This window comes from Platichthys flesus, chromosome 20, assembly GCF_949316205.1.
Source record: "Platichthys flesus chromosome 20, fPlaFle2.1, whole genome shotgun sequence".
NCBI classification, from domain to species: Eukaryota; Metazoa; Chordata; class Actinopteri; order Pleuronectiformes; family Pleuronectidae; genus Platichthys; species Platichthys flesus.
Window position 1 is genome coordinate 14,612,544 of NC_084964.1, and position 27,630 is coordinate 14,640,173.

The 27,630-nt window shown below is 43.5% G+C and overlaps 1 protein-coding gene across 4 annotated transcripts in view; it reads left to right on the forward strand.

Annotated features, from left to right (window-relative positions):
* Nucleotides 1-27,630, forward strand: part of vti1a (vesicle transport through interaction with t-SNAREs 1A) — a 98,776-nt gene that overhangs the window by 52,004 nt on the left and 19,142 nt on the right. For 2 of the 4 annotated variants that reach the window (XM_062414241.1, XM_062414242.1), the window contains 2 exons: nucleotides 16,797-16,867; nucleotides 20,436-20,508. In XM_062414241.1, the coding sequence (XP_062270225.1) occupies nucleotides 16,797-16,867; nucleotides 20,436-20,501 (137 nt within the window). In that variant the 3' untranslated portion in view covers nucleotides 20,502-20,508. The remainder of the gene's footprint in view (nucleotides 1-16,796; nucleotides 16,868-20,435; nucleotides 20,509-27,630) is intronic. The other 2 variants (XM_062414239.1, XM_062414240.1) reach the window with 1 other exon arrangement.

Genomic DNA, 27,630 nt, shown 5'->3' on the forward strand with positions numbered 1-27,630 from the left:
AGACTCTACATAAACTTAGTTTCTCTCCATTATATATACACACACGTACACACACACGTGCACCACGCCCTCAGGCCCTTGAGACGGCAGCAGTGGCATCAGCGGTCGGATACATGGATCCTGTCTCCTTGTGATCTCCACTTGTCAGACAAGCGTCACACGAAGCCCAAACACAAATCAAAAAACACAGGTATGGGGCACATGTCAGTTTGATAGGACCTCGCGGAAGCCTTTCCCATCCATCACCTGCTAAGATGCTCATCCATCGACTTGGAATGAGTGTGTTAACATGTGCCTGTCAGAGTGTTCGGGCTATTGATGTATGTGGGTTGAACAGTTGTGTTTGGTGTACGCTGCCAGTGCTGTTATCTTCAGCTTTGTTGTTGATGAGAAACACAGACGGGGTATTAGCAGTGCTTTTGTAGCGGCCTCTGCTCTGTTTTGTTTTGCCAGTTTGCTGTGTTGTAAACAAAAATAAGAAAATAGATTCTCCGGTATTTTTTTAATTTTGCCCAAACGCAGTTGCCTGTCTGTCTGTGGATGAGCTCACGTGCTGGTGTGAGCAGCTCAGCTCAGCCGTCCCTCCCTCCAACACGTAAACCTCTTACTCACGCGTGATCTTGCAATAAGTTTCACCTGCAGTTGTGGATGTGGTCCCTCACACCCAGCCACTGCTGTTCTCACAACCCCTAAATGTCACAAGCAAACCACAGAGACAGCCAACTTGTCCGACAACACCAGGCAGCACCTTAACCCCCCCCCCCCCACCCCCCATCCTGCTTGCCAGACAGGAACAGCCCAAACCAGACCACAACAAAAAGCGAGGGAGAACCCACCTTTTGTTTACTATTCTCAAAGGTGGATCACGGGCCGGGCCTGGTAAGGGTTTGTGACAGAGGTGATGTCTAAATTAATCATTCATGCTCTCTCACATGGGCTACAGTAACGGCCCTGAAATATTAATGACAGCTGCAGAATAAATTTGATTCCCTTTTCTCTCTGATTATAATCCACAGGCTCGCTCACACACATGTTTATTTATGCCCTGGAGATGAGGTACGGGGTCACTATCAGGAGTTGCGTGCGCACACTCGCACACACACACACCCACACACACACACACACGTGCACACACTCCTTCCCTCTCCCTCTTGCCACTTGCACTTGTGTACCACCTCATTGTTTTGGAATATGTACATAATTTTCACATGTGGTGGGCGAGCGGCCTATACATTATACATTATATGCTTGCACTGTCTAGGTATGATATACTGTAGGAATACTGTGCAGCTGGCAGCTGGGGTTTTTGTTTGTTATTTTAATTAGGTGAGGGGCTCTTTCTTTTTTCATACTTTTCGGAGAGCACGACCTGCGAGGAGAAGAGAGGGTGTCGGATGCGTTGCGCTGTTCCCACTCCTCTTGGAAACTTAACGTGCGGTCTGGAGGTAATCTGACTTGCAAACCGAGGCACGCCTCTGAGCAGGTCGTGCCACTTTTGGATTCTGTAACTCCGCTATACGAGTCTTTTTTGGGACATTGTCAGCTTGGCGGTGGTGAAGAAACTCTCAGCGAATGCTTTAAGCAAATTAGGTGGTGCAAAGCGGTGCAAAATGTCCGTAATCAAAATGGCCCACTCCTTAACGGTGACCACTTGATAGCTCCACAAGCGAAGAGAAGGTTGTTTGTCATGAAACGTCATTGGATTTAGTTTTTTCCCCATTTCAGACATCATTGGTGTAAGCCTAACTCGCAGCGGCAAGACCTGGGCTCGGTGCACAGATAACTATCAGCTGCTTATGTCTCAACATGTCACCGGAGATCTCTGTCTTTCTCTGTCACCTCCTCGTATCCCTGCTTCCCTCTGTTCGCCCCCTTGCTTCCTCCGCTGTAATGAGAGGAATACAGAACGAGCCAACAGAATAGAAACCCAAGCTTTTCCTTAGAAAAAAAAAACACACAAAACAATACAAATGCAGGTTTCTCGCTTTTGCTGGCAAGAATGAAAACACAAGCTGCAGCCCGGCAGAAATTATTATTGACGGGATATTTGGAACTAATTAGTTGCTTGTCGGGTCGACGTGTCTCTGAAAAGGTTTGGTTGAGCAGCAGTTGATCTTTGACCAGTCGTTTATGTTTTACTGGTGGATTTCGCAGAAAATATCTCTTATTAGCGATTTAGTCGAGGTGTTTATGTAAAAGGTTTGCATGTAGTCTCTCTATTATCCCTGTTGTTTGCTTCCCCCCCCAGCCCTTGTTTGCACAATTAAGCAAGTGATGGGCCTAATTGCACATCATTCAGTTGTCATCTCCTCTCAGGAGACGGGGCTCTCAAGGAAGACGAGTCCGTCAACTCGGCAAGTTTGCTCATTTAAATTCATCACGGGGAGCTAATGCTGTTTCCAGGCCGGCCGTCTCACGTGCTGTCCACGTATCAAAGAGTTGATTTCACTGCTATTTTGAGAGAAAAACAAAAGAGGCGCTTCAGGTCGGAGTCTGATCTGATGAATGTGACATCAGTCTCTGTGGGTTAATTTTCCGTTTTCTCTCTTTTTGTTTCGAGCCACCAAATGAAAGGTATCCACACTGATTTGAATCGGTTTCTCACGCGCCGTGTGTACTTTTTTTTTACACCGCACGGATGTTGATTTGTAGCACCGTAAGGCTGTCAGGTAATTTCAAGCTTATCTATTTTAATTCCATTTAGTGACAGTTATGTGTGTATCATATCGCGCGATGCCCGGTGGAGCTGTGCTCAGCCATTGTGTCTATGCTTGTGTTAAGGCTATGCATAACTAAGATGTGGTGTGTCACATAATCTGTATCTCCTGTCTGTTCTGGTCGTGTTTAGCCTCGCCTGGCTCTGCCACAGTGTGCCTGCCACTGTGACATGACAGCGGCCACGACGTCACGCTCTGTCTGAGGTACAAAATATTAGTCGAGAGATGTTTCGCTCTCTTTTTCTGTGCAGGCAGGCATGCACACACTTTCCTCTTGTCTGATGGAGTGCATTTGAGTATTCTGTACATAAATATTTGCGCGTCGATGTGTGCATCCCCACATTTGTGTGTGTGATCCTAATGATGCCTTCCTCCTCAACTCTATTGGGCTGTCAGCATGGTTCTGGCGACTGTCACACACGTCTCACCCCCCCCTCACACACACACACCCGCTCTCCAAATCTTGCTGAGATAGGTCATTTTTCAGTGTCAGGACAGACGATTCGTGTTGGCACCAGATAGAGTCAGGACACGTTGGACTCATTATTCTCTCTTTGCGATGCGTCTGCTTCGTACAGAAATACATGTTGACGTTTACAAAAGGCCTGAGCTATTTCTCAGTGCTTTGCTGCTATTAGCCTCATTAAACTGCATTGCTAGTCATCGCAGGTTCAGGACAAGTGTGAAAAAACTGTCCAGCAATTTGCGCAAACAAAAATAAAAGCCCAAAAACGAATATATTGTGCTTTATTTATTTTAATAGCAGTAAAGGAGATATAAAGCAAATTTTGATCAATGTTAAATACATATATGGGAATGGACGGAGCCCTCTGTCCCTAGTTGCATACATTTTTTTCTGTAATTGTGCGCATTTTGTCTTAGTTATTTATTTCTCTCACTTTGTGTTTCTTTCTAGCTCCTCCTTGCACGTCTTAGATTCTCTCTTCCTCCGATGCTTTGTGTTTTAAGGTCAGCGCCTGTGTTCCTTACCAAAAGACCCATTACCCTCCCAACCATTTTGTTTTTTTAACATCTCTAAACCTAAGTGCCCTCCTGCTTACTCACCGTTGCCAGCCTCCCCTCACCCTCCTCCACCTCCTCCCTCCCACTTGACAGGGTGGGCGACTGTGTGGGTAGACATTTGGCAATGTGGGGTTGGTGGGGGTCAAGGCCTGTGTCCCAGGAGTGTGGTATTTTAATCTGGGCTATTTGTAATGACAGGCCTCCTATGAGTGCAGAGGAGTGGCAGGTTGAGAGGCTCTGACAGGTTCTAATCGCTGTCAGGAAAAGTAGCTGAAGAATGTGCCAGCTACCCCCCCCCCCCTTCCTGTCCTCTCTGGTTGCTTATGTTCAACGTTGTCTGCCGGCCTCTCTCTGTCTTTCTCCGTGTTCCTTTTGACCTGTATTACTCCAAGTTGAGTGAAGGAGCTTTGTCTTCGGCTATTTTGTTTTCTCTTCCCCTCTGTCTTTATTTTGGCCGGCATCCAGGAGCCACTACCTGCCAGAGTAATCCCTTCCTCCTTCCTCTTCTCCTCCTCCTCCTCCTCCTCCCCGGCCCCGGTCCATGAACTCCACCTCCTTCTTTCTGTGGCTGTGGATAGTTGTTGACATTCCTAAGACAGCAAGACTCAACGTCCAATGTCTTATTGTCATTGGCAGTCTGCCCGGTTTAGTGTCTTTGCTGGAGCTAATTGTTTAATGTGAGATGAATGGAAGGAAGAAAGGGTTTTATTAGTGTGAAATTAGCACTTGCCTAGTAACCATACATCTACTTTCATTTTGTTTTCTTTATTCTCCCACAATCTCTGAAGTATTAAAATTGTTATTAAGATAAACTCTCTGGAGACTGTTTTGAAATCATCACGTTCTCCGATGAATAATAAAGGGAATCAAAAGGGAAAGGAATTTTGATTGTTTTTACTATTCAAAAATTCCTTGCCACAAAATGACAGTATCATTGGACAATAATATAATATATATTAAATAAACTTACAAATAATACACAGATGTAGTTAAAGCAAAACTAAATCTAGAGCTGCATTGAAAGATAATATCAAAACTCTCTTTGTCATTAGTATTAATCAGAAATTCTGTCTTTGCTCATGCTGCCTTAACGTTTAACTCATTTCAAGACATATTTTGGCTTCGGTTAATGATAATATTCCAGCAGTAGTTGTGTCTAGACCAAGGATGACTCAGGACTGGAGTGGAACCCAAATTCCACATTGTGTATCTAATCAGGGAGGAAATCAAACTTGAAGGAAAATGAGGAAAGAGAGGGGCTGAAAACTTAAATACAACTTGATAAGTTGATGAGGGTCTGCTCTCTGGGCCACTCTATTCGTAACAGATGCATTTTCCCCAATGGACACCAAGCTGTTCAGCCAGTTGAGTGAAAGTGCGTCAGAATCTGATATCTAACCTTTTTCCTTTCCTTTTTTTTTTGACAGTGTGTGCCAATTAATGTACATGCTGTGTAGGCTCAACCACAGTAAAGATATTTTCATTTCCTCACGCAAGGATGGAGCCATCAGCAAAAAAAATTGAAATATAAAACTAAAAATGGCCAGTTGAACTTTTTAGGTTCAACACAAACTTGCTGTTCTGCCTCTCTTCTCCTTTGGCACCAGACAAAGGTGGCTGAGCCTTGCCCAGGTGCCGTCTGTGCCATTGGCGCTAAAGCGAGGAGAAGCTGGCACACTTTGGGCATGGCTGCGGCCCCCTCTTCCTCAAAGGCTTGCCTCGTCTCCCTTCTTTCCCCTCATGGTCCCTGCTGCTCCGTAGCCCAGGGAGCTCATTAGGCCAGACTTCCTCTTCATTTAATCCATTTTTCATAGCCTAAAAAACAGTCCCTGATCTTAAAAATCCTGGCTAATTTAAGCCTGGATGTTGGGGAGAAGAGTGAAAATATCATGAAGAGGAAAAAAAAAAGGCAGGCCTGTGCATGCTTCTTCATATTTCTGATGTCAATATTAAATGTTTTTGTAGAGTAGCGGTATGGCCAGGGTGGGATGATGCAGAACCAGTGCTAATGTGAACTGTTCTTGACCAGAGTTTGAAACCCCACTAGGCAGCATCCCATTGCATCCACTTCCTTGTCTGTTGTGTGTAGGCCTTGTGGGAGACCAATGTGTTAACTTGGCCTAATGAAAACATTGGTAATAACATGCTCCCTCTCCGTGTTCCTTTAATTATGTATCTCCGACTGGATACCAGAAGGCCCCTGTAGGCTTCCAGCTCCACTTGTTGTGGAAGTGAAGTTTCATTTGTAACTCGGATCCTGTGGTGGGGAGGATCTGTACAAGGAAACTAATGCGTTTTCTCTTTCTTTCTTTTTTCTTCTTCTCTCACGCTTGTTCTCTCCCAGAAATCCCCTTGCTCTCTCTCCAACATCATGTTATTTCTCTCTATCCGTTATTGATCAAGAGAAACTTTAGATAAATATAGCTTCTTTTGGAAACTCATTGGCCAACTATCAGTATTTCCAGTGTCGTCGGGGTAACTTGAGATCATTTTCCGTCTGTGCTTCTATCTTGTGTTTTCATACCTTTCACATTATATTCACATAAACACTGCCAAAGTTAACATCCTCAAAAGTTGTCCAAGCCTTCGTCCTTTATCTCGCTCTATGAGGACAAAGCTTTTTTTTTTCCTTTCCCTCCTCCAGGAAACCATCACAGCATTAATATACCTCCCAGGTATAAAGTGTTGATGAGTGCCTGTCTCCTCCGGCTGACACTTATTTCACTAAAGGTCTCAGAGCAGGGGGAGAGGAACACTGACGGAAGAGAGGGAAAAGGAGCTGCTTGCATACCCAGCCGACGGATGTGGTAGAATTGTTAAGCAGTCTCGGGTGCCCTCTCGTTAGCCTCCGAGATGCCTGGTGACAGAGGTGAGGCAGCGAAAGTTGCGGCGGGTTGATAGGGGGAGGGTCAGCGCCCCTAAGGGTACCATGCCATGGCCGTGCCAGGCCAGGACCCTGTGCCACCGTCTCCGTTTCCTCTTCTGTCAGCACGCCCTCTGCCCCGGGCCACTGCAGAGAGGGCACATGGGGGGCTGTCACACGTCGGCCTCAATTACAATCAGGGAACGGAGCATGCAAAGGCTGCCCACTGTCGCTGCTCATATTGCAGCGCTAATGGCTGCACTGTATCTGAGCCCATCTCCCATGCAGATGGTGTTTGCTGCAGATGCACCGGCAATTGATTTTCTCTTTCTTTTGCACTGTTCTATCATTGACAAACCCTTAGCATTCTTACATCTTCACCTGAAAATACGAATTTGTATGTGAAATTACTTACATGTAGTTTTTCTGGACAAATATAAAAAAAAACACATCTTCTCATTTACAACACCAGTTGCGGAGAGGCACAGAGTTGGTGCAAGTGCTTCATGTTCTGTGGCGTTGCTCGATCATGTAGCACCTTGTGTTCAAAGTTTGAACTTGTGCATGGATACTCTGGCAAAATAGATCCACTGAAAGAATTAGTATTTTTATTTTGGTTGCCTGTCTCTGTGGACCTCCTGCTGATTTGCACTGAGGATCCACATGCTTGTGTGAGGGAATCAGCATATTAGTATTAGTTTCTCACTATAGGGTGTTGTAGCAATGCCAGGCTGCTGCTGTTCCTGTCAGTCACAACAGGGTCGCATTCCATCGTCCTACCCCTGAGGAGAAAATGACACCTGGCCAACAGAATCACTGTGTGTAGAGGAAATGCTGCCCCACCTCCTGGTGGCCGACCTGTCTAAGCAACATTCTGGTAAGATTAGCTTTGCCAGATGGCATACATTATTCATGAGGGGGAAATAAAAGGTATCTTAAGGTTGTGTTATTACAGATTTGATGACTCTCTCTCTCTTTGTGTCTTTCTTTTTTCTCTGCGGTGAAGCTGGCCTCATCAGCATACTGTAAAACCCGCAGGGAGCCGCACCAATCGCAGAAACTCTCCCCTACCCTATTGTCACCTTCATTGGCAACTTCAAAAACACAAAGAGAGAAATTATTTTATTCAGCAGCTAAAGACAATGTGTATTTCTTAGTTATAGATTAAAAGCGAAGGACTTTCTTTCAAAGGAAAGACGGTCCCAGACAAAAGAGAGCGACAGGCAGAGTGAGGTGAGAAAAAAGGGGGCCAGCTACTGAGTTGACAGTTGAGTTACAATATCATGTCCTTTATGAATAATTAATTTGATGGTGCCCAGGCCCCTTAGAAGGTAGATTCAATTAGTTCTGCCATGTCTGAAAACTTAGACATGCTTCATTAGTGTGTAAGACGGTGGCAGGTGGGTTGGGTATTCACTTAGGCCTGTTTTAGTTAATGAGGAGGAAAAGGAGATACGCTGTCACCCCAGCAGTGATGCACAGTGTTCTACTACATTTATGTCACTTAATGGAAAAAATCCCTTGTGTCGCTCGCGCATTGTGTAATGCAATGTGCAGGACTGAACCTGAGGTATAAAATAAACAGCTTCAAGTTATCTTAGGCCTAAAAATCTGCAGTTTAGGTATAGATCTTTCAATGTGATGGTTTGTCTCCTACAATCATCTCCATCTCTTTTTTTCGTCACCTCTTTTCTTTAATCCTGAGATATTTGTACTCTCTAGTTTCACGTCCGCTGGGTGTAGGAAACGTCATCAACACACCTACACACTCGCTGTTTTCCAGCTGTACTCTCACGTGAGCTCTCGTGACATTTAACAAGGGGGTCGGCAGGAAAACTTGCGGAAAAGCCCCCGACACAGACTTTGGCGTTCTCACATATGACCCCTCTAGAATTTCAGGAAACCGTCTGGACTTCTGTGCATGTGTATTTAAAGGAGCAATGCAAAGTAAGCAGAAAACAAACCAACAATGTTCACTGTACACAGGAGCTTTGACATGCCCTCGCATGTCGTGCCATGTTGTGCGTATTCATGGTGACAGCTGACAGTAATCTGTCTTCAGCTCCGTGGCCCCGGTCATTGTTTAATGACGCACATGATGTGTCTCTCTTTTGTGAGTCCCCTCTGTGCCTCGTATTCCCCCTATAATAGAAGTATTATTTTCCTTTTACCAGGGCGGGTAAGTGCAATGGTATTACCCCAAAGTTAAACACAAACTTGTGTTTGTGCTGTCAGAGCAGCCACAATGACACACTGTTCTGTTAAACAGGCTGCACTGTTGCTCGCTCAAATGAAATTGTCAGAGCACCTTCAATTCGCCAAAGACAATTTGATGCATCGTCTGCACAGAAGAGGGCAACTGTGCCTGTTGCAGTGAATCGCTCGAGCAATTTGATGCATGCCAGCAATGCATACGAGAAATGTTAAAGTTATGCTGAAATACAAGAAAGAAGTATTTTATATTCAGCTCCTCAACATGAGACAAACATAGGATGAATATTTTATATTCATACATACGCAGTGAAGTTTAACAAGCCTTTCTTCCTTTAACTTGAAAGGGAAGTTTTTACAATCTCAGTCTTTAATGTGTGGCTGTGGCCATTATTTCAATCAGTTGTGGTTAACAACTTAATGCCTGACACCCGGGGTTATGGAATCAATATGTCCTTTATAGTGTTTAGAATTATTCTAAACAAATTTTCAGTATAGACCTATTCTCTGAATCGCTTAATTGGACGTGGTAATAAAAAAAAATCTTCTACATTTTTACAATGGAAGTGATGGAATGTGCCACCAGTAGTGAACATGGTGGGTCAGATTTGTTTAAAGTTGTAGTTTAAGTTCTAACTGGTACCAAGAAAAGTGAACCGGCCTCCTTGATGTATCCCATCACTCTCCAGCTAGCTTCAGCACCCGGCCCTCTCTTTTTTTTTGCGCTGTGTTTTGGGAGCCCTTCATCAGCTCATGAGTATTAATGAATTCAAAGTTTGAGGAAAATAATCTTTAAGTGTTTCCAACTGTCAGATCCTGTCAGAGCAACCACTTCTAATGGCCTGCGCCTTCCATTCAGGCTAATGTTTGATGTCTCGCTTTCATGCCCTCCTTTTCCTCCATCTCTAAATTGCTGCCGACAGTCCTGTGTCCCCACAGATTGTTTGTTTGTTTTCGACCATGCTTGTTTTACATATCATTGACGTAACGAGGGTTCATTTAGTGAGCTGGTAATGGGGGGGGGGAGGGAAAGAGTGATCCACTGCTTTCTTGTATTCAAAAAATAGGATGTGATCATGAGTCAGGCAGGCAATCTGTTCCAGCACTGAAGAGACCGAGGCGCGCGGAGGACTTTTTAGAACCTCCAAAGCGATGCCAAATCCTCTCCTGAAGTAGGATGGACTTTTCATGTCCAAAACCCACTTGACAGGTAACAGCTGGACAGGAACAGTCGGGCGGCAGGAAGGCGTCATATCCTCGTCGGTTTGAACAGGAGCAGTGATCAAACGTTGATCAAGATGGTCTATAAGCCTCTTTATGTCTACCTGATGGCGTTTGCATCCGTTCTAACTTTCACTCCCAAGCAGAGGGGCAGAGTGGGCGAATCCAACAAAGCCCATTTAGCAAGTTATTTTGTTCGTTTAGCAACGAGAAGCTATTATCAGTGGGTGTTGAAAACGTGTTAAACACTCACTCCGAAGCATCCCGAGGAAGAACAGAGGGAGGCTCCCCACTGGCATTGTCAAAACATGCAAATGAGCCGAGTCCGATTTTGACAAACGTTATTAAGATCATCCAAATTCAGAACATGTTAATAAAGAAGACGGCAGGCCTCTCCCAGGTCTTCAAAAATCCTGACGCCTCCGAGCCTTGTGTGTGTGTGGGCACGACTGTGTGTGTCAGCATGTGTACCCCCCCCCTCCTCTCCCAATTTCCAATTTTTATTGGATAATGAACTGTTGTAAGTGTTAGATCTCCTCTCCGTCTTTCACCGAGTTTGAGGAGATAGGCAGGGAAGAGCTGCCCGAGGTGTGGTGTTGTACAGATAATTAAAAGGCAAGAAATTTGTGCATTGCTCTTTGATCTGCCTGTCAACTTCCTGATTAGAGAGGCGAAAGCTTTTAATCAGCGGTAATGCGATGATTAACGCGCCTAAACTGTTGAAAATGAAACAGAGCGACGTCAAGTTTTCCCTCCTTCTTCTTCCCGTCTGCCTCCGCACACGTCTCGCCCCACGTCCATTTCTGAAAAACCAAACTTTTCTCCTCCGTCAGTTCAACCCCGGGTTTTTGAATCAGATGTTTTGTATGATTAGGACCAACTGAAATGTTTTTTTTTTTTTTATTCCTGCATTCATGTCTCCCTGATTATTCCATCATTTACTCATATTTACTCAATGTGTTTTGCTTCTATTTAATTCTTCAAATAGCTTTGACCTTCAGCTTCAATATTGTCATAAGGTTTTTACAATATTCATATGCTAACGCGCCATCATTTGTGAGGCTACTCAACTGATATTCAAATCAAATTATTTAAGTTGCAGCGTAAAACACTCTAATTATTTATGCTGCCTGTGGTTGAATAAAGTTTGATGCGCTCCTGTTTTTTAATATTTGTTTCTGTATTTTTTACCATTCATGTTCTATTTTTCTCTTTTCTATTTTACTTTCAATGTGGCCGACACAATTGTGTGACACAAATGTCACAGTATGAATAATGCATTCACAAATTAGCTCATTCAGAGACGAGTTTTAATTCTACAGTTCATACATTTTTTACGATTTTGACCAAGTTTAATCAACACATAAAAAAATGATTTCCCCCAGCACTGGAAACGGGGAATTAATGAGTCCGACGTGTTTGAGCTTCACAATTGACCAGTCAGGAACCATTTGTGTGTCGAGTGACCAGCGGTCTGTAGAAATTCCCTGTTTTTTTAATGAAGACCTCAGAAAGCAATGCTCCTGCCTGCACATTGTTGCATGCAGGGCAATCACAGCAAGCACCCGAGTCCATTAGTTTTCATTTGGCTGGTTCAGTAAGACTGGTTGATTAAGTCCAGGCAATTGGCTTGTAGGAGCGCTCGTTCTCTCCTCACCCCACCCGCCTCTCAGCCCTCTGCCACCAGCAGGGTTGTTGTTGAGGTTAATTTAATCTGCCTTCTTAGACATTTTAGCCGTAGTTTATTATGGTAGAACTTTGCATATGAATGCTCTCAGACATCTGACAGCATTAGTGCACTCACAGTAAATATTTTGTTTCCATTGTTACTAACCTATGAAAAGCAGTTTAATACATGAGTGGCAGCGTGTCTGCAGCCGTGTCCGCAGGGACATGAAGGTATAGGTAATTTCATAAATGTAAAACAAGCTATTCCTCTCTGAGCCTCATCAATTCTCATTGAATGAGGGTGAAGGGGACTTTGCTGTTTAAAAGAAAATGTAAATCTGGTGATCTGAGAATTTGACTTTGAGGCTGAGGTGAAGGGAAAAGAGGAGGGGGAGCTCAAATAGAGGGAAAGTGCAGGTTTCAGTTCTCTGCACGCTGGTTCAGCTTTAAACAAATGGTTCTATTACCAGCTGGTCTCCTACAGGCCTGGTCATTTATACCCATTAAACTTGCGTCTTATCACCCATAAGACGCTCTTGCGTCTCTCCATCCACCAATTGTCTATAATCAGCCACTTAAAACAGCAGCGGAAATTTCTTTTGCGCCCGGCTTCGGTCTGACGGACAGGCAAACGAGCCGGGAGGGGGAGGAATGGGGGAGGAGAGAGGAATATTTTCTGTGGAATGATGAATAGCCCAAGTTGAGTGGCTGACTAACAGAGATCTGTCTTAATCAGAAGTGATTTGTCAGAACAGGAGCTCTGCGGGGTCAGGGCGCAGGCGATGAATAAAACAGAGCCTGGCGGAGTGAAGAAAGGCCCCAGAAATCCACCCTGACTGCCCACCACCACTCATACTCATGTAAGGGGAAGGGCTGATGCATGGGCTAAGTCAGGATGGACTCGGTTGGCCCAGCCTTACCCTGCCCAGTGTGTTGCTTGGTCTGGGCCTTTTAAGAGATTAAACTCCAGCAAGATCAGACAAGTTCCTCTCCTGAAAGGTTGAAGACGATGCCCTTCTTCTGAAACACTACTAATCATTCGGACTGTTTTAGAAATCCGTCATTGCCCTGTGTTGAGAAATACACGTTACTCAACGTGAAAAGAAGAATTTGTTGTTGATGCCACGATGTCATAGCATCACAAGTCCCGAGATGCTCGAGGCCCCTGTGACATAGCATCGTGCACCTCTTTATCTTGAGCTGTAGCTTAGTGAGAAGGTGTGAGCCTCATGGCCTGTGGGCTCAGCATTACAAATACATCCCAGTGTGGGTACAACATTGATGGAGGTGATGAAAGTGTGTCACCAGGCAGTTGTAGACTAGAGAAGTTGAAAAAAATAGAATAAAAAAGCTTCTCTGGGAAGTGTACCGAGACGGGTAACTTTATTCACCTGGGAATCACAGGTATAAGTTACTGAGTGCACAGTATGTACAGTGCATATGATTGTGTGTGTCTGTGTGTATGTCTGTGTCTGTGTGTGTGATATATAGAGACAGAGAAGGAGATACATTTATGGTTCAACATTTCTCTGGCTCCTCCTCACCTCCCCCTCGACCCTCCCGTGGGCTTCCATACCCCGTTTGTTGGAGTGTGTGTGGCTTGTGTCCGGATATAAGTGTGTGTGGTAACCTTCAAAAAGTGGTCTCAACTGCTTAATGAAAAGGAGCTGTGCTGAGCCTCACAGCTCACCACTGTCAGGTCTTGTACCCTTTCAGCTCTGGGGACAGAGGGAGCAAGGCACCGAAAAAGAAAGAAAAAGAAAAGGCAACACAGAAAGAGAGACAGGGATTCTGAGACAGTGTGTAACGGCTCTGAAACAGCTCCTGTAAAATAAATGATGCCTCCAATTAAACGGTGTCTGTGGAGAAAGTTGAAGCCTTCGGGAAGTTTGGCTCCTACCAGAAATGTTCCTGAGCTGTGTGTGTTTTCGTGACTGAGTGGACACGGGCACTTAATGATATTTACATATATATATATATACAATTTAGAAATGATATGTTGAGCAGACAAGAAGAGAAAGCTTCTCTCGTTTGAAAGTGAAACGAAACATTAATTTAATTTTCAGTTGATTATTTTTGCGATGTCAGAAAATAGCGTAGAAAAACCTGAAAATCGTATAATTGCTTTTCTTATATGTACAACCTTTTTTCCAAAACACTTTACCACTATATAACATATACATTGAAGGGATTTGAATGAATGAAGTTAATTGTGCAGTAAATACAGTATATTTTCTGACTACCCTATCATTATCTACAAGATGGTGATGTGTTGAGCTGAGATAAATGAGATCTGGACTTTGCTTTGCCAATAGCGTGAGCGGGGGTTTATAGGAAAGAATTCTTATCCTTCTTGTACCTTCAACTTTCCTGTGCTCGTTCTTTTCTCCAGTTGCATCGGAGGAATGAGTTAAATTAAGACTCTGTGGTGCTGGTGTGAGTGTAATGTAATAGAATAATGGGCTTGTTAAATGGACCTTTGGGGATGGAGATCTTTAACAAGTGAGTCAGAACAAGGCCTCTGGGCCAGGGTTATTTAAATTGTTAATAGCTGTTTAAACAGGACGGGAATATTTTACACGCTAACGAGCAACAAGTCGAGGGCTTTAATAGAAATGATTTCTCCTCTCATGCATTGTTTTCATCAACTGGACATTTTAATAGGCCATGTTTTTGTCTTAGTAATACATTCTGTATTTTTTTTAATTCCGTGCAGTAAAAAACACTAATATTGAACATGTTAATCTTAAGAACCAAAAATGCAATGATAGGTCGGTTATTACCAAAAACACCCACATCTACAATAACAACAATATGACTGTAAAGAAACGTTATTGTATTTTCACAGAGGTTGTCCTCACCCCTTTTTTTATCATTTGCTGCCAATAAGCTCTCGTCCCCAGTATCTAACTGGTTTTCTTCACACACCGCTGGCCAGCAGGACTTAAACACGATGAATGGAAATGTAGATACATGTCAGTGAATGAGTAATGCGAGGGAAAGATGCATGGTAAAGACAATGAACACCATGGTTTCCCTGGGGACTTATGGGTATCCAGTAAATCCCACCGTTTAGGGGGTTTGGTTTCCTCAACGTCACAAGATTTGTTTTTCTTTCCATTTCCTTATAAAAATATTTAATGGCTAAAAGCTCGCTCATCATCTTGCATAATGACACTTCTCCTTCTCGCTCTACAACAAGAGCTACTTTCAGGGTTATGCAATGAAGTGTGGACATTTTCGTGAAGTTTTCACAAATGTCAGAGTCAGCTGCTCCGGAATCTTTTCCAGAGTTTCTGCTGCCGGCTTCCAAGTAAAATATCCAGAAGTATTCAGACTAATTTCCCATATAAACTGAGGGTTGTATTACTTCTGGCTTATATCAATCTGTGCTCTACAGCGCCTACAAGAGGCAGAAACCTGAATCCAGTGCATTCCCACTCTTGACCATTGAAAAGTAGCTCATCGGAAAAGCTTTTTCATCATTTAATCCTCTGCTTTTACAATAGTTTTTCTTCTTTATCTCAATCCCAACAAACCACGACTGTCCTGCAGCACACACAGCAGGATGTGTGTAATGATTGCTCAGTGTTAAAAAAGTCTTTGGAGGCCTTTTCTCCCACGAGCTCATCCATCTTTTTAGGTTTTGCAAACCTTTCCAATAATGCACTTGCCAAAAAACACTCTGCTGCTGCAGTACTTGTCACACTCATTTATTTAAAAAAAAAAGAAGCCACAGCCCTGACAGAGATGGATAGACATGCTTATTTGGCTCTTTAACCGAATACTTCCGCCGCAACTCCCTTCCTGTTTATCCCTTGTTCTTCTCCAATGGGCGACGGGGGAGGGCTTGTATTTTTATGGTTATTAATACCTGCACTCAGCTTTTTAATCTGCCCTATTTGTCACATGTGACTGTCTGACTGCACTGTTTAATCTGGGTATCCTTCAATCTGTCTCGTCCCAGATTAGAAATTAATGAAGGCAGGAAGAGGCACATTTGAGTCAGTTACAGTGTAAGGGGGGGGGGTGAAAGGAATGGGATGAATGGGAGACGAATGTCGTTCAATTTTTTTTTACTCCTACTTTTCCCTGATCCCCTCTCTCTCTCCCTCTTTCTCTGTCTCTCAATTTCTCTTCCCCCCTCTCTCTCTCTCTCTCTCTCTTCTCTTGTTTAGCTGCCAGATGTAGCCCATTTTTTTTGCACTGCTCCCCCTAAACAGGCGCTCAGCACGTGGGCCCTTTGGTGTGCGGCACCTGTGTAGTGTAATACAGTCAGCGACTGCGTTGTTTATTCCGGATTTGTTTGGTGTGCCTGAAAGCCCGTCTTTGATCCATGCAAAGATTCTTCACTCCTTCCCTTTTTTTCCTGATTCATCCTGTGCCTCCCTCATTTTTAGGTGCTTTTTGGGCGCTAATGCTGAAGCAGTGTGATTATTTTGTTTATGATAGTCTTTTGGTTGCTTTTTCGTCCCCGACCTATGGGACAGGAAAGTGACACTGACCAATGACAAGCTTGTCGGGTGCCTTGTCAGAGATGTTTTGTAACTGTGTGTTAATGTGTTTACGACAACAAGGAATGCCTCAATGAATATTGCATTGGCTCAGTAGACCCCACTGGCAGGGTGGATGCTGGGTTATTGTTGCCCAGAACTTAATGTCTGTTTACTTCAGTTTTTAAGAGGGTTTTAAAAAACGATTCCCACAGCTACAGTATTCTCGTATCTGCCTGCCTCACGCTCCCTCTTGACAGTGTGGTTGCTGCTTAGTTAGTGTGCAAAATACCACACAATCATTTTATTCTGAATATTATGATCTTGTAATTAAAGTTGCTCACTCCAACTGAAAAATGTCATATTATTTCTAACTTGCTCATGATGGTGGGAGGTAATTGAGACAGAAACATGGAGAATCAACTGTTTCATATTGTTGAAACATGGATGAATAGCGTGAAATCATTAGAGGGCGTTGTGGGCTTTCCAACATTATGACATGTAAATGTAGAATTACTTTTTGGTTCATTTGTTTCACATTTTTGGTGTAAAATGGAGGAAATTCCATCTTCTTCACGCTTTGTCTTCTTCCCCCTGCAGAACAAGTGGGCCAGGAGATTCTTGCCAACCTGCACACCGACCGTGAGAAGATCCAGAGAGCCAGAGAAAGAGTGAGTACACACACGGCACCTACACACACTCATCTGTCTATTCTAACACGTGTTTGTGAGGCTGTAGAGGCGTTACAACTGGTTAACAACATTTACAGCCTTCACCCCTTTCTGCTGGGTTTGCTCAGTAAACACACAAATGCGAGTGTGCACACAAACACACGGCGCGCACACTGTCGTGGGTATGCTTACACTTGTTCACACAGAGTGTCGGCGCCGGGGTTTTGATAAGCTAGTTAATGTGCTTATTTATTGATTGCACTGTATTGTATTCTACGATGTTCAGTGATCGGTATCACCTCAGTGTGAATGTTGGAATAATGAAATGTCAAGCATTTTCCCCACGCATGCTCGCATCTTGTCCGAAGCTGCCCCACCTCCCTCCCCTGACTGCTGCCAGCCGCCGTCCTTCTTCACCTTCCCTCCTCAGCATTCCTTTCCGGTTTTCCTCTCTCCTTCTCGCTTTTCCCTCAGAGAGCCCCCCCTCGTCTTTATCCTGAGCACTGCCCCTCCTTACATCCAGGCAGCCAGCCGTGCAGACAGGTAGGCAGAGACAGAAAAGACCAAACACAGGAAGGGGGCCCAACCCTGTCGGCCCCCTCAACGCAGAATGCTTAAAGATCACAACATGGCAGTGGGCCTCGCACAGGCGATTTCAAAGGAAATCAAACATTTCCTTTCAAAACGGTCGACAGTGTCTACTGAGAGTACCTGCTCTCTCTTTCTTTTGCTTTCTGTCTCTCTCTCCTTTCTTCCCATGAGTCTTCTTTGCTCAGCCCCCCAAACACACATACACACATACACACACACACACACACTGAGGCTTTAAAGGCAGTTTGTGGCGCTAAACTTAAAAGATGCAAAGATGTAAAGACACAGGGACAGTTAATGACTCTTTTGAATAAAATGGAGAAATAGTTGCAGTGGACACACGTGGACACAGACATGCACACACATTAATTTGCACACACAAATACACACACACCTACAGACAAACCCCTGCGCACAGCAGGAGGTGTGGCCTTTTTTTGTTTAGCTTTTATGGTACAAATTGTAGTCAGTGGAAGTTTTCAACACCGGGTCAAAGCGCTTTGCTCCCAACTCTGAATGGATTAAAGAAAGTGCTTTAAACCTACTCCAGGCTCATTCATAGAAAGTCAGACCACAAGCAAGGGGGTGTGTTTTAATAGTCACTCCCTTAAATTAGTAATTTATATATATATATTTGAATCAATAATTCAAGTGGATAAAATGATTCATTTAATGGTAATTTCAAGAAACAAAATAAGCAATTTGTCTGCACAAATTATTCATTTTTTTCCCCAAATGAATAATTCTATTCCTTGAATTACTTACTCATACTATCCTCTTATTCAATATGCCCACTCGTGTTTTTCTTGATCAGGTGCACATCTTCTCTCTGTATCCCAACGTCCATCTGTAGCCTTCAAATTGAAACATCGCTTGCTAGCCTGCTCCCCAGAGCCACAACAAGCTACAACTGTAATGTTAACTGGTAGCCTTATTCCGTACTCTTCTTTTAAGGGGTTCAAGTGCAGTGAGGGGATGCTTTAGTCATTTGAGTTATTCATATTTTAGGATTAGTGGTAATAAAGAAGTAATTTATTTGCCTTTATCTTGCTCAGAACCTTTATTACATCTCCATCCTCAAGGCTTTTTACGTTAAATACCTTATTTTGGCAATTAATGATTGAAAGGAGATGGGTACAAATACATGAAATATTAAATAAGAGTGAGAAGCACCTTCCTCTCGTTCTCCCCATACAGATAAGCACAGTTCGTTTTAGACAGTCAGCTGCACTGAAATTTCACTTGCATACCATTTTAGGTTAAGGAGGAAAGCACATGATTTGGTGAGAGGTTTTGAAGAGAGGGAGAGGGATGGAAAGAAGGAATGATTCAGAGAGAGGTGTATTTTGGGAGAAAGTGTGAAGTGTCTGGGGGGGGGGGGGGGGGGCGCACAGATCTGCGGGTAGAGGCAGACATCAGGCTACTGCAGGACTTGTTGTCTTTGCCAGAGGGCCCAAACCCCAGGTCCCCGACTTCCTACACTGTACCACATGTATCCTCGGCTCTGGCAACCTGCATCGCACCAGCCCAGGCTGCCAGAGGGTACGAAGGAAAGATGGAAGGAGAGGAAGAAAGGAGCAGCAAAAGAGGAGTGGGAAGAGAGGGCGCATCGCAGGCAAGAGACATGACTGCGAGATGAGCCAGAACAAACAAGAAAAAGAGCGATGCCGGAACCAGAGGAGAGAGATGTGAAAATTATGAATTAAAAGAGCAATCTAATATGCTGATGAAAAGCAACTGACGGAGGATGGCTTTGTTGGGAATGCGGTTATTCTCTCAGAGGGAGAAGAAGATGAACGACTCCCTGCTGACTCCAGAGAGAAACTCTCCGCAGCGACTCTTTCCCACACTCTCCTCCCCCCCTCATCATCCTCTAGGAATGCGACTACAGGTGGACGTTAGTGGCAGCTCGCTCGGTTGCAGTGTCAGCGTTTTTTACCGCAGTCACACTCACATCTCGCTGGCAACATCTCCGCCAATCCCCCTCCCTGTGAAAGTCCTTACTCCAGATAAAGAAAGTGCGAAGGAAACATTCAGATGACCCCCGAGGAAAAAAAAAAAAAGAGAAAGAGAAAGAAAAGAGAGAAGATGGAGCAAGGAAAGGGAAAATATTGTAGTGCATATACTGGATGGCCGTGATCATTATTTTAACTGTGTCTACAAGGAGTCGTTATGCCTTCAATGGAAGTCAAAAGTAAATTGTCCTTGTCACTTTTCTTTATTCTTATTGTGTATATTTTAATGTTGATCCACGGCAACAAAAGGAGAAGGCCATTAGTTACAGTTACAGATGTTTTCTCTCTGTCTGAACAAAATAGCTCTTGAAGGCTCTAGTTAACAGATCTAAAAGTTATAAAAGCAAGACTCATGTGGTGAAAATAGATTATATATAAAATATAATTTAACAAAACACAAACAAAATACTGAGGCAAATTTCATAGTTGATTCTTAAGGACAAAGTTGACGCCATGTCAGCAAGACTATGTTTCAAATATAGATGTTTCATCAAAGAGGCTACAAATTATAAAATGTACAGTCCCCACATTTTCAAAGTGGGCGACCAGAATTAAATATCAGCACTTTTATTAGACATTTGTTTGAAATAATGTAATAATTAGTGCATAAACTAACAGTTACTGTCAGAAATATATTTTGTGAAGTCCTAGTGGCCTTAAACTTTTACCATTACCTATAATAATCTAATCAGTCCAATCCTTGAGCCCAAGTTAACGTTTTTTGGCAAATTTGAAGAAATTTGAAGAGAAAGAATATCATATTCACAAAGGACATTTGGACGGACAACCTGATAAACCCATTACTTTCTGCATGGAGACATAAAAGGTCAGCTTGTCAGAGGAGGAGTGATATTCCTTTTTAATTTTGACCGCTCTAGACGTAGCCTGAGTTTAATAACCTTGAGAGCTGTCGGATCACAATGAAAACTAAGACCTGTCTCTCACCCCTTCTGTCTCCACAGCTGAGAGAAACCGACGCCAACCTGGGCAAGAGTTCTCGCATCCTTACCGGCATGCTGAGAAGGTAAGAGGAAGGTAGGGACATTGTTTCTGCACCTCTCTGTACGTGTTGTGCACTTAACAGTGATGAGAGTCGTCACCGTTCCAAAAAGTCTGTGATTAAATTATATTTTGTACCATTTGTTAAGGGTCTCAAACACTGTGTAGCATTGGCTTTCCAGAGAACACAGGTGGGGATGGATAAACACACTAAAAAGCACTTAAATATATGGATGAATGAATGTGTGGATGAATTTATACAAAATATTAGCAAAGGATTCCAATCCATAACCTGTGTCCAGCTGATTTTGTCGATGTTTATTCTTCATCTCTTCATCAAGGTTCAACTTCTATAGATGCAGTACTTTTTTTGTCCTGCTAAATTAGCTAATGTCTTTTTGAGGGTCATTTATATTTCATCAATAGGACATTGACGTTCGTTTCAGCAAACAAACCAACTCATCTATCCGTGTGAATGTGTGCTTTGTGACATGCATTGTTGTTAAGTGTCTGGTTGGACCGAGAAAAGAGTGGCCCTGCACAGCACCCTGCAGAAACTAGCTGAAAAAGACGGTGCACACTGTACACGTCTCCATTCTTGACGTCTCTTTGCCTTTTGTTTTTCAAGCCTTATTACAGCCCATATTCAACTTGCAGCCTTTGTCTCCCTTGCTGGCTGCCTCGTGCACAACGCAGCCCCCGACAATCGCACAAACACAAGCATTCACACGCAAATATTTCAATAGGCCTTGCATTATCTAATGCACTGCCTCCTAATACACACACACACACACAAATGCACACAAGTCACACAAACCGGCGAACACACACACACACACACACCGTAATGTCTTGTCACATCTCCATTTCATAAAGTGCTCTGTGCCTACTCCTGAACCGTGACGCCACGGTTTTGTTTCTCGCTCCCTCTTTCTTGTTTTTTCTTTTTTTTTCTCCTGCCCTTGTCGCCCACTGTGGATTTTGATTAAGAGTAATATGTAAATGACACAGACTAAATGTAAAATCCCGGGGCCAGGAAGGAAGTGCCAATTGAAATAGATGCTTCAATGCCCATAGACAATTTGGAGGGCGGCTCGCGGGGCGGCCGGCGGTTACTAGAGAGGGAAGGCCTGAGAAGGGCTGTGATGCCGACTGTAACCAATATTTCTGCATATGTCTCCATTTTGTCAAGTCTGATTATGGGAGGAGGAGGAGGGGGGGTCAGCTCGCCTGGCATGTCACCCAAAGCTGTCCAGAAATCATTCATCATTCCCTCCTCCTTCCCTCTCTTCCCCCCCTGTCCCCCCACCTCCGGAGCTGAAGTAAATAACACACACTTATTTCAATATTATCATATTAATGTTAAAGTTCAGCTGTCACCTAATGGAAAGACTTAATCAGACGTAGCATTTTAAGAGGCAAGCTGCCACCACCCCCTCCCAACACTCCAGCCCCCCCTCTTGACGTGCCTTACCTCCTCTGGTTAGCCGCCCCGCTCAAATCAGGATTTATGAGGGCTTTCCAAAGTGGGGCCCGGCTGCGAGCCCCTTCCGACTACCACCCGCCTTTCTGCTTGATGGGAGCAGCACAACACACACACACACACATACAGAGCCTTTCTTTATCAAAAAAGTCATCTTTTTGTTTTCTTTTATTTCCGTCACTGTTAGAATAAAAGCGAGTGTTTTGTTGTGAGGTTACCGGCTGGAAACGTCAAATCTGAAGTCATTTATAACCACAGACAGAGAACTGAGAGCAAAAAAAAGAAGGTTCAGAACGGTTCACTGGTATCCCTCCTCCGCCCCCTCATCTCCTACTCATTTAATTATTTGTCCCCCTGGTTTTCTGGCTTTTGATTAATTGTTTATTTGTGTGCGATGTCAGAGCAATTGTGATTTCATTTGGGGAGGTGGCTGCTCTGTCGTTCTCTTTAACGTCTGTGCATACAAGTATTGCATCAATATATTATGAAAATAACTCCCAGATCGGCGAAGATTTAACCCCTAATTTTAAATTTTTTACCACATCTGCACTTGTTACACATACCAGATTTTCAGGTTGATGAATGTTTGGATTTTTTGTTTCATCATTTTTGGGGTTTTTCCTTTTTTTGGAATGCAGCAAATAGTGGAATTTGAAAGCAGATAATTTGGGTCTTTGTGTTTTACATTGTTATCAGAGATTTATATTTTTTTCTTTACCTCTGAGCAACAATTTTAAGTTGATCATGAACAGCTAAAACTATGGCCTTGATTGTGTAAGTGTAGTATTGGAAGTATTTCTTGTGACGCACAGGATAAATGGTTTCTTTTCCATTGTTGATGTAGTTTATTTTTAACTCGCACATCTGTTCGAAGTGTCTTTGTGGTCTCGGGGCTTTCACCCCAGCTGAGAAACAATTAGACACCTATTAATGGAGCTGTCAGGGTTCAAGAAAGACAATTAACTTAAAGACTCTGAATATCACTTATTGTGAGAAACGTTTTAGAAACACACACATCCTAAAAAGCTGTTGCTTTGTTTTACAATTCCATCTTCACCAATGTTCTGCCTGTGAAACTCATCACATGCCAATGAGGGTAATTAGTATAAATAGTGTTGGTAGGTGCTATCGATATGATGTGGTCGCAGGTTGATAACTAGCTTCAGAACGAGGCCTCTGCAGACTCATGTCAGCTCCAGTCATACATAGTGGATGTCAGTGGTCTAGTGGTTGGCATCCAGGGCATCCACTCATTTAATTTTTAATTCAATCATCTGGAATCCTTTGGGTTTTAATTATACCATGACAGGCACCGTGATCCCCGATGAGGCAGAAATTGAAATCCTGATATTATATTAATATCTATCATCATCAATCTAATATAATTTTTATAGTGGCTGGTTTGTAACAGCTCTTTGGACCACAAAGAAAGTTGCCTTGCAGGAGTTTTAGGAAATTTGACCTGTTTTACTCCTAAATTAAAAATAAGCTGATATATAGTGTAGGTTACATGAGAACTCATTTTGAGTTAAAGGGAAATGCAAACTATAAAGAGCACATAATCTCATACGTACATTTGAAGTAGTGGCCTCAGGAACAAGGGATTTTAATCAATGTTGCAATCAAACGCAAGATTATCCTCTGGCAATGAATAAAACTCTGAGTTCGTAGGGTATGATTTTAAACAAATCATGAAATAAGACCAGGACAGTTGGTAGTTGTTATCATTCAAAGATTGTAAGAAGTACGGACACGAGCAAGGATTTAATCCCCACAGGCCAAAATCTGAGGATCATTTTCACCAAGGAGGTTATGTTTTCACCCCTATCTGTTAATTTGTTGGTTTGGTTGTTTTGGATACAAGATTTCCCAAAAACTACTGGATGGATTACCGTGAAACTTAGTCAAAGGATGCATTATGGGTCAGAGAAGAAAGAATTAAACTTTGGAACATTTTCGTGCAGATCTGGATCTGGTTTTAAATATTTCACCAATTTCCCAGGGAATAATTGATGGATCGTGATGAAAATAAATCCATTAGGGGACTGATAACTATGACTGTTTGAAATTTGGTGCAACTTGATTGAATTTAAGGGTGACGATTGGGCCTTGGCAGAGGTAATCCAACATTTTATCCAGTCTAATTGACATGTTAACAGGCATTACAGCTCACAATGTGGATCACAATCCCTGATTAGAGAAGCCATGGGCCGTTTCTTTTACAAGGTCTGTGTTTTTTCCATGGCACATTGACACTATGGCTCCTCGTAAATACAAAATTACCCTGTGACTGTACTGTGAGCCTTCCTGCTGCTATACTGAACATCTCGAGCGTCTCGCCCACCACAGTCAGAACAGTTGGGAATGGGATGCAGCTCCAGACCCAGTTAGGACCACTGGGGTTCCTGGCAGCATCACGGAAGGAGGGGGCAGAGAGAAGGGCAATGAAGCAGGCAGGACGAAAGGGGGGGGAGGATGTATATTTTGAAGCAGAGGGGTTGTCTGCTCTCACTGGCAGCTGATCCCACATGCAGGTGGTCGACTCAGTCGCCAGGCAGATCAAAAAGTCAAGGCCCCGGGTGGACCTCCCTTTGAAATGGGAATGGGGCCTAGATATCAGACAGAAAACATAAGCAAGCTCCCAGCCACAGAACAGCTCCATATTCATGGGTGGAACTGGCAGTAGCGATGGGCAGGCAGGATGGACAGAGCCTCAGCCTTCAGAAGAGGACTCATGCACACTCTGGACACTGATTAAGAGATCAGCCCGGGAGCTGTGGTGAGGATGACGCTGTAGCTCAAAGGCCAATGCAGCCACACTGTTACCAAGACACCAACTTCCTTTCTTGAGATTTGTTTTGACAAGCTGTCTTAATGTGTGGCTGAGTTCATTGCTCTGATCTTGCACAATAGTTTCTTGTGGCAAGTTTGACGCTGATATAGCACAGCAAACCGAGTCCAACTCTCTGAATCCTGGAATGGAAATGAGACCGACTCCTTTGACTATTTGGCAGAGAGAGAGAATAGGTAGAAGTCATTCTTGCCTGTGGGTAAATCAAAAGTTTGCTGCCCATGTTATTCGCAGGGAGTTTCTTTTCCATGTTTACTTGGCTCCATAAACCAACATGCAAACAGTGTCATGAGCCAAGACAACAAAAAGCACGGTCCTGGAAAAGCAACAGAAGAAGGAATTTTTTAATTCTTACAATCTATAAGTTTAGCCTCATTTTGTACTATTGGCAAATACATACACTCTCTCTTTATCCGTCTGTCTGGAATATTAACTAGATTATGTAGGTCACATAATTAATGGAATTCAACTCTACCAGTGAGCGGTGGTGGGATCGGAGTCTTGGGGCCCTCTTGAAGTCGTCTTGTGAAGTTGAACAAAAAATTAGATTTTTTCAAATTGAAGCTGAAAGATGGAACAGATTGAAGTTGAGATGTTTTTCTTCTGCCCCCTTTTCCATTTTTTTTGTCTATTCATTTATTTATTGGGGGGGCCATTTGAGGGCAAAAAGAGCCGGGGGGCGGGTTTAGGGCCACACTGGGCTGTGGAGGGGTCAGCTCAGTGGAACAGTGGCAGGTTTTCTGCCTCTGTATTCTACCTTTTCTCTTATACTGCTTCCTCGTGGTTGGTGTATACTTCACGTCTGTGACGTTGTGTAAGACATCTTTGCCCTATTTTTTTTCCCATGTCATTTACTTTGTATTAGAGCTGAACTCATCACAGTAGCCATAGCCGAGCTTTGCATTTTCTGTCCCGAGAGTGGCGGTTCACTCCCAGTGGATCTCACTCTCTCTGATCTCCCCTCCGTGTTGCTGCCACGATAATTCCATGTTCTACATTTAAACACGTTCCCTTTGCTTTGCAATTTGTTCAGCCTGGCATCATTACCACCCCACTCAACCCCCCCTACCCCCATTCTACTGCCTCCCTCCGGGTCAGTCCTACCCGTGGCCCTTTCTGCCCCCTCCATGGAGGCATTCTGTGCCTTTTATGTCCAGCCTGATTTTTTTTTATTCGGGCAAAGGAGCCAAGTGCCAAAGCATAAATTGTATTTGTTCCCACTGCAGCCGCTAACTAAACTTTATCTATATCAACATGTGCGCAGGTGTTGTTTGCACTTTTATGCATGCACATTATGGGTTATATTGTTGGCCTTTAGTGTTAAATATGTTAATGACGGTAGTTCTTACTTCTGGTGGACATGCAAGTGGTTCCTTGCTTGGCTTTGAGGCCCACTTGTTATGTAAGGAAAGCAAATATAGGTTTCTTCAGGACAATGTATGCTGTGTATACTTGTCCCCATGGGCAGTGTATGCTTACAACCACCTACGCAGACACCCTATGTAGTATGGGGACAGCAGCAAACCCATATATTGACCATTCGGTTGTCTAAATCCATGGATTTATGGATATAAGTCAACTCTACCACAACTCATTCTTGTAACATCATGTCAAGTTTGAGAGAGCTGATGACTCTGATTGTCATATGACATTTTTCACCCTGTTAGAGATTGAAGCTGTCAGTCTTCCCCATGAAATTGTCTTAACATTGGATTATCTCATATAATGGAGGCTCTCGTATCAGATAATCACAAATAAGTTGCTTTGATATTAAACAATCCTATATCAAGCTATATAACTTTTTTCTTTTGAATGTCAGATGACAGTTTAAAATCTGTAGTTTTTCCAAGTTTGGGGATAGAAGATACTTTTTGGTGTGTGTGTGTGTGTGTGTGTGGCTACAGGCTGCTGCTGGGACAATGACAGGGTGCGCCTCAGCCTCATTACTCACTGCTCCTGAGCCAAACAAGCACCACTGCCACCTCTCTCCCTCTCTTTCCCTCTCCCTCCTGCTTTATCGCCGTCTTTTTCTCTCTTCCTCCACCTCGCCCATTAGAGAGTGCTGATGGGACGTTTTTTGCAGAAAGGAAAATATATACACACACACGCACGCACGCACACACACACACACAAGCCTGGGCTGCAGAGGAAAGGATTGTTGACAAGGGCAAAGACGTGTTGTCGTGTTGTTGTTTTATATAAGGGATGCATTTGTCTGTTGAGGACTGACTCGCTTAACTGGCTGCCAAAGCCCCTTTTTCCTCCCTACATTTCTCCCTCACTCTGTTATCCAGCCCCAAGCAGCTTCTGTTTTTCAATAGGTCAAGACATAGTTGAAATGTGATTATTTCGAATGTGGACTGAAGAAAATCTTAAGATTGTTTTAAAAACCAAAGTACATAGTCTTTTATTATTTTTAAACTATTTTATGGTAGCTGGCATTCACCATCAAAGAATAACAAGTGAAAACGGTAGTCCTATTTTGTATTAAATCTTCTAAATCAGCACAATTATCTACTCCATGACGTTGTCCCCAGATCAATGCGGATCTTCAGCATTCCAACAAAATGCTTTTTTATATCATCACTTCTCCAAATGCTCTGGGGTCAACCAGCCACGACATTGAGGTGATGCTTCGTTTGACCTCGTTCATCCCATCGTGGTTGATAGAGCTCCACCCCCCTCCTTCTTTAACCCTGACAGACTGTCGTTCTGACGAGATGACTGGAGATCAGTGGCGCTCCCATCCCTTGAAGTGGCTCCAGGTGTCACTCCAAGGGTACCCGCCCTGTTTGATCTGCCGTCGAGCGCCTGTCGGGCCACG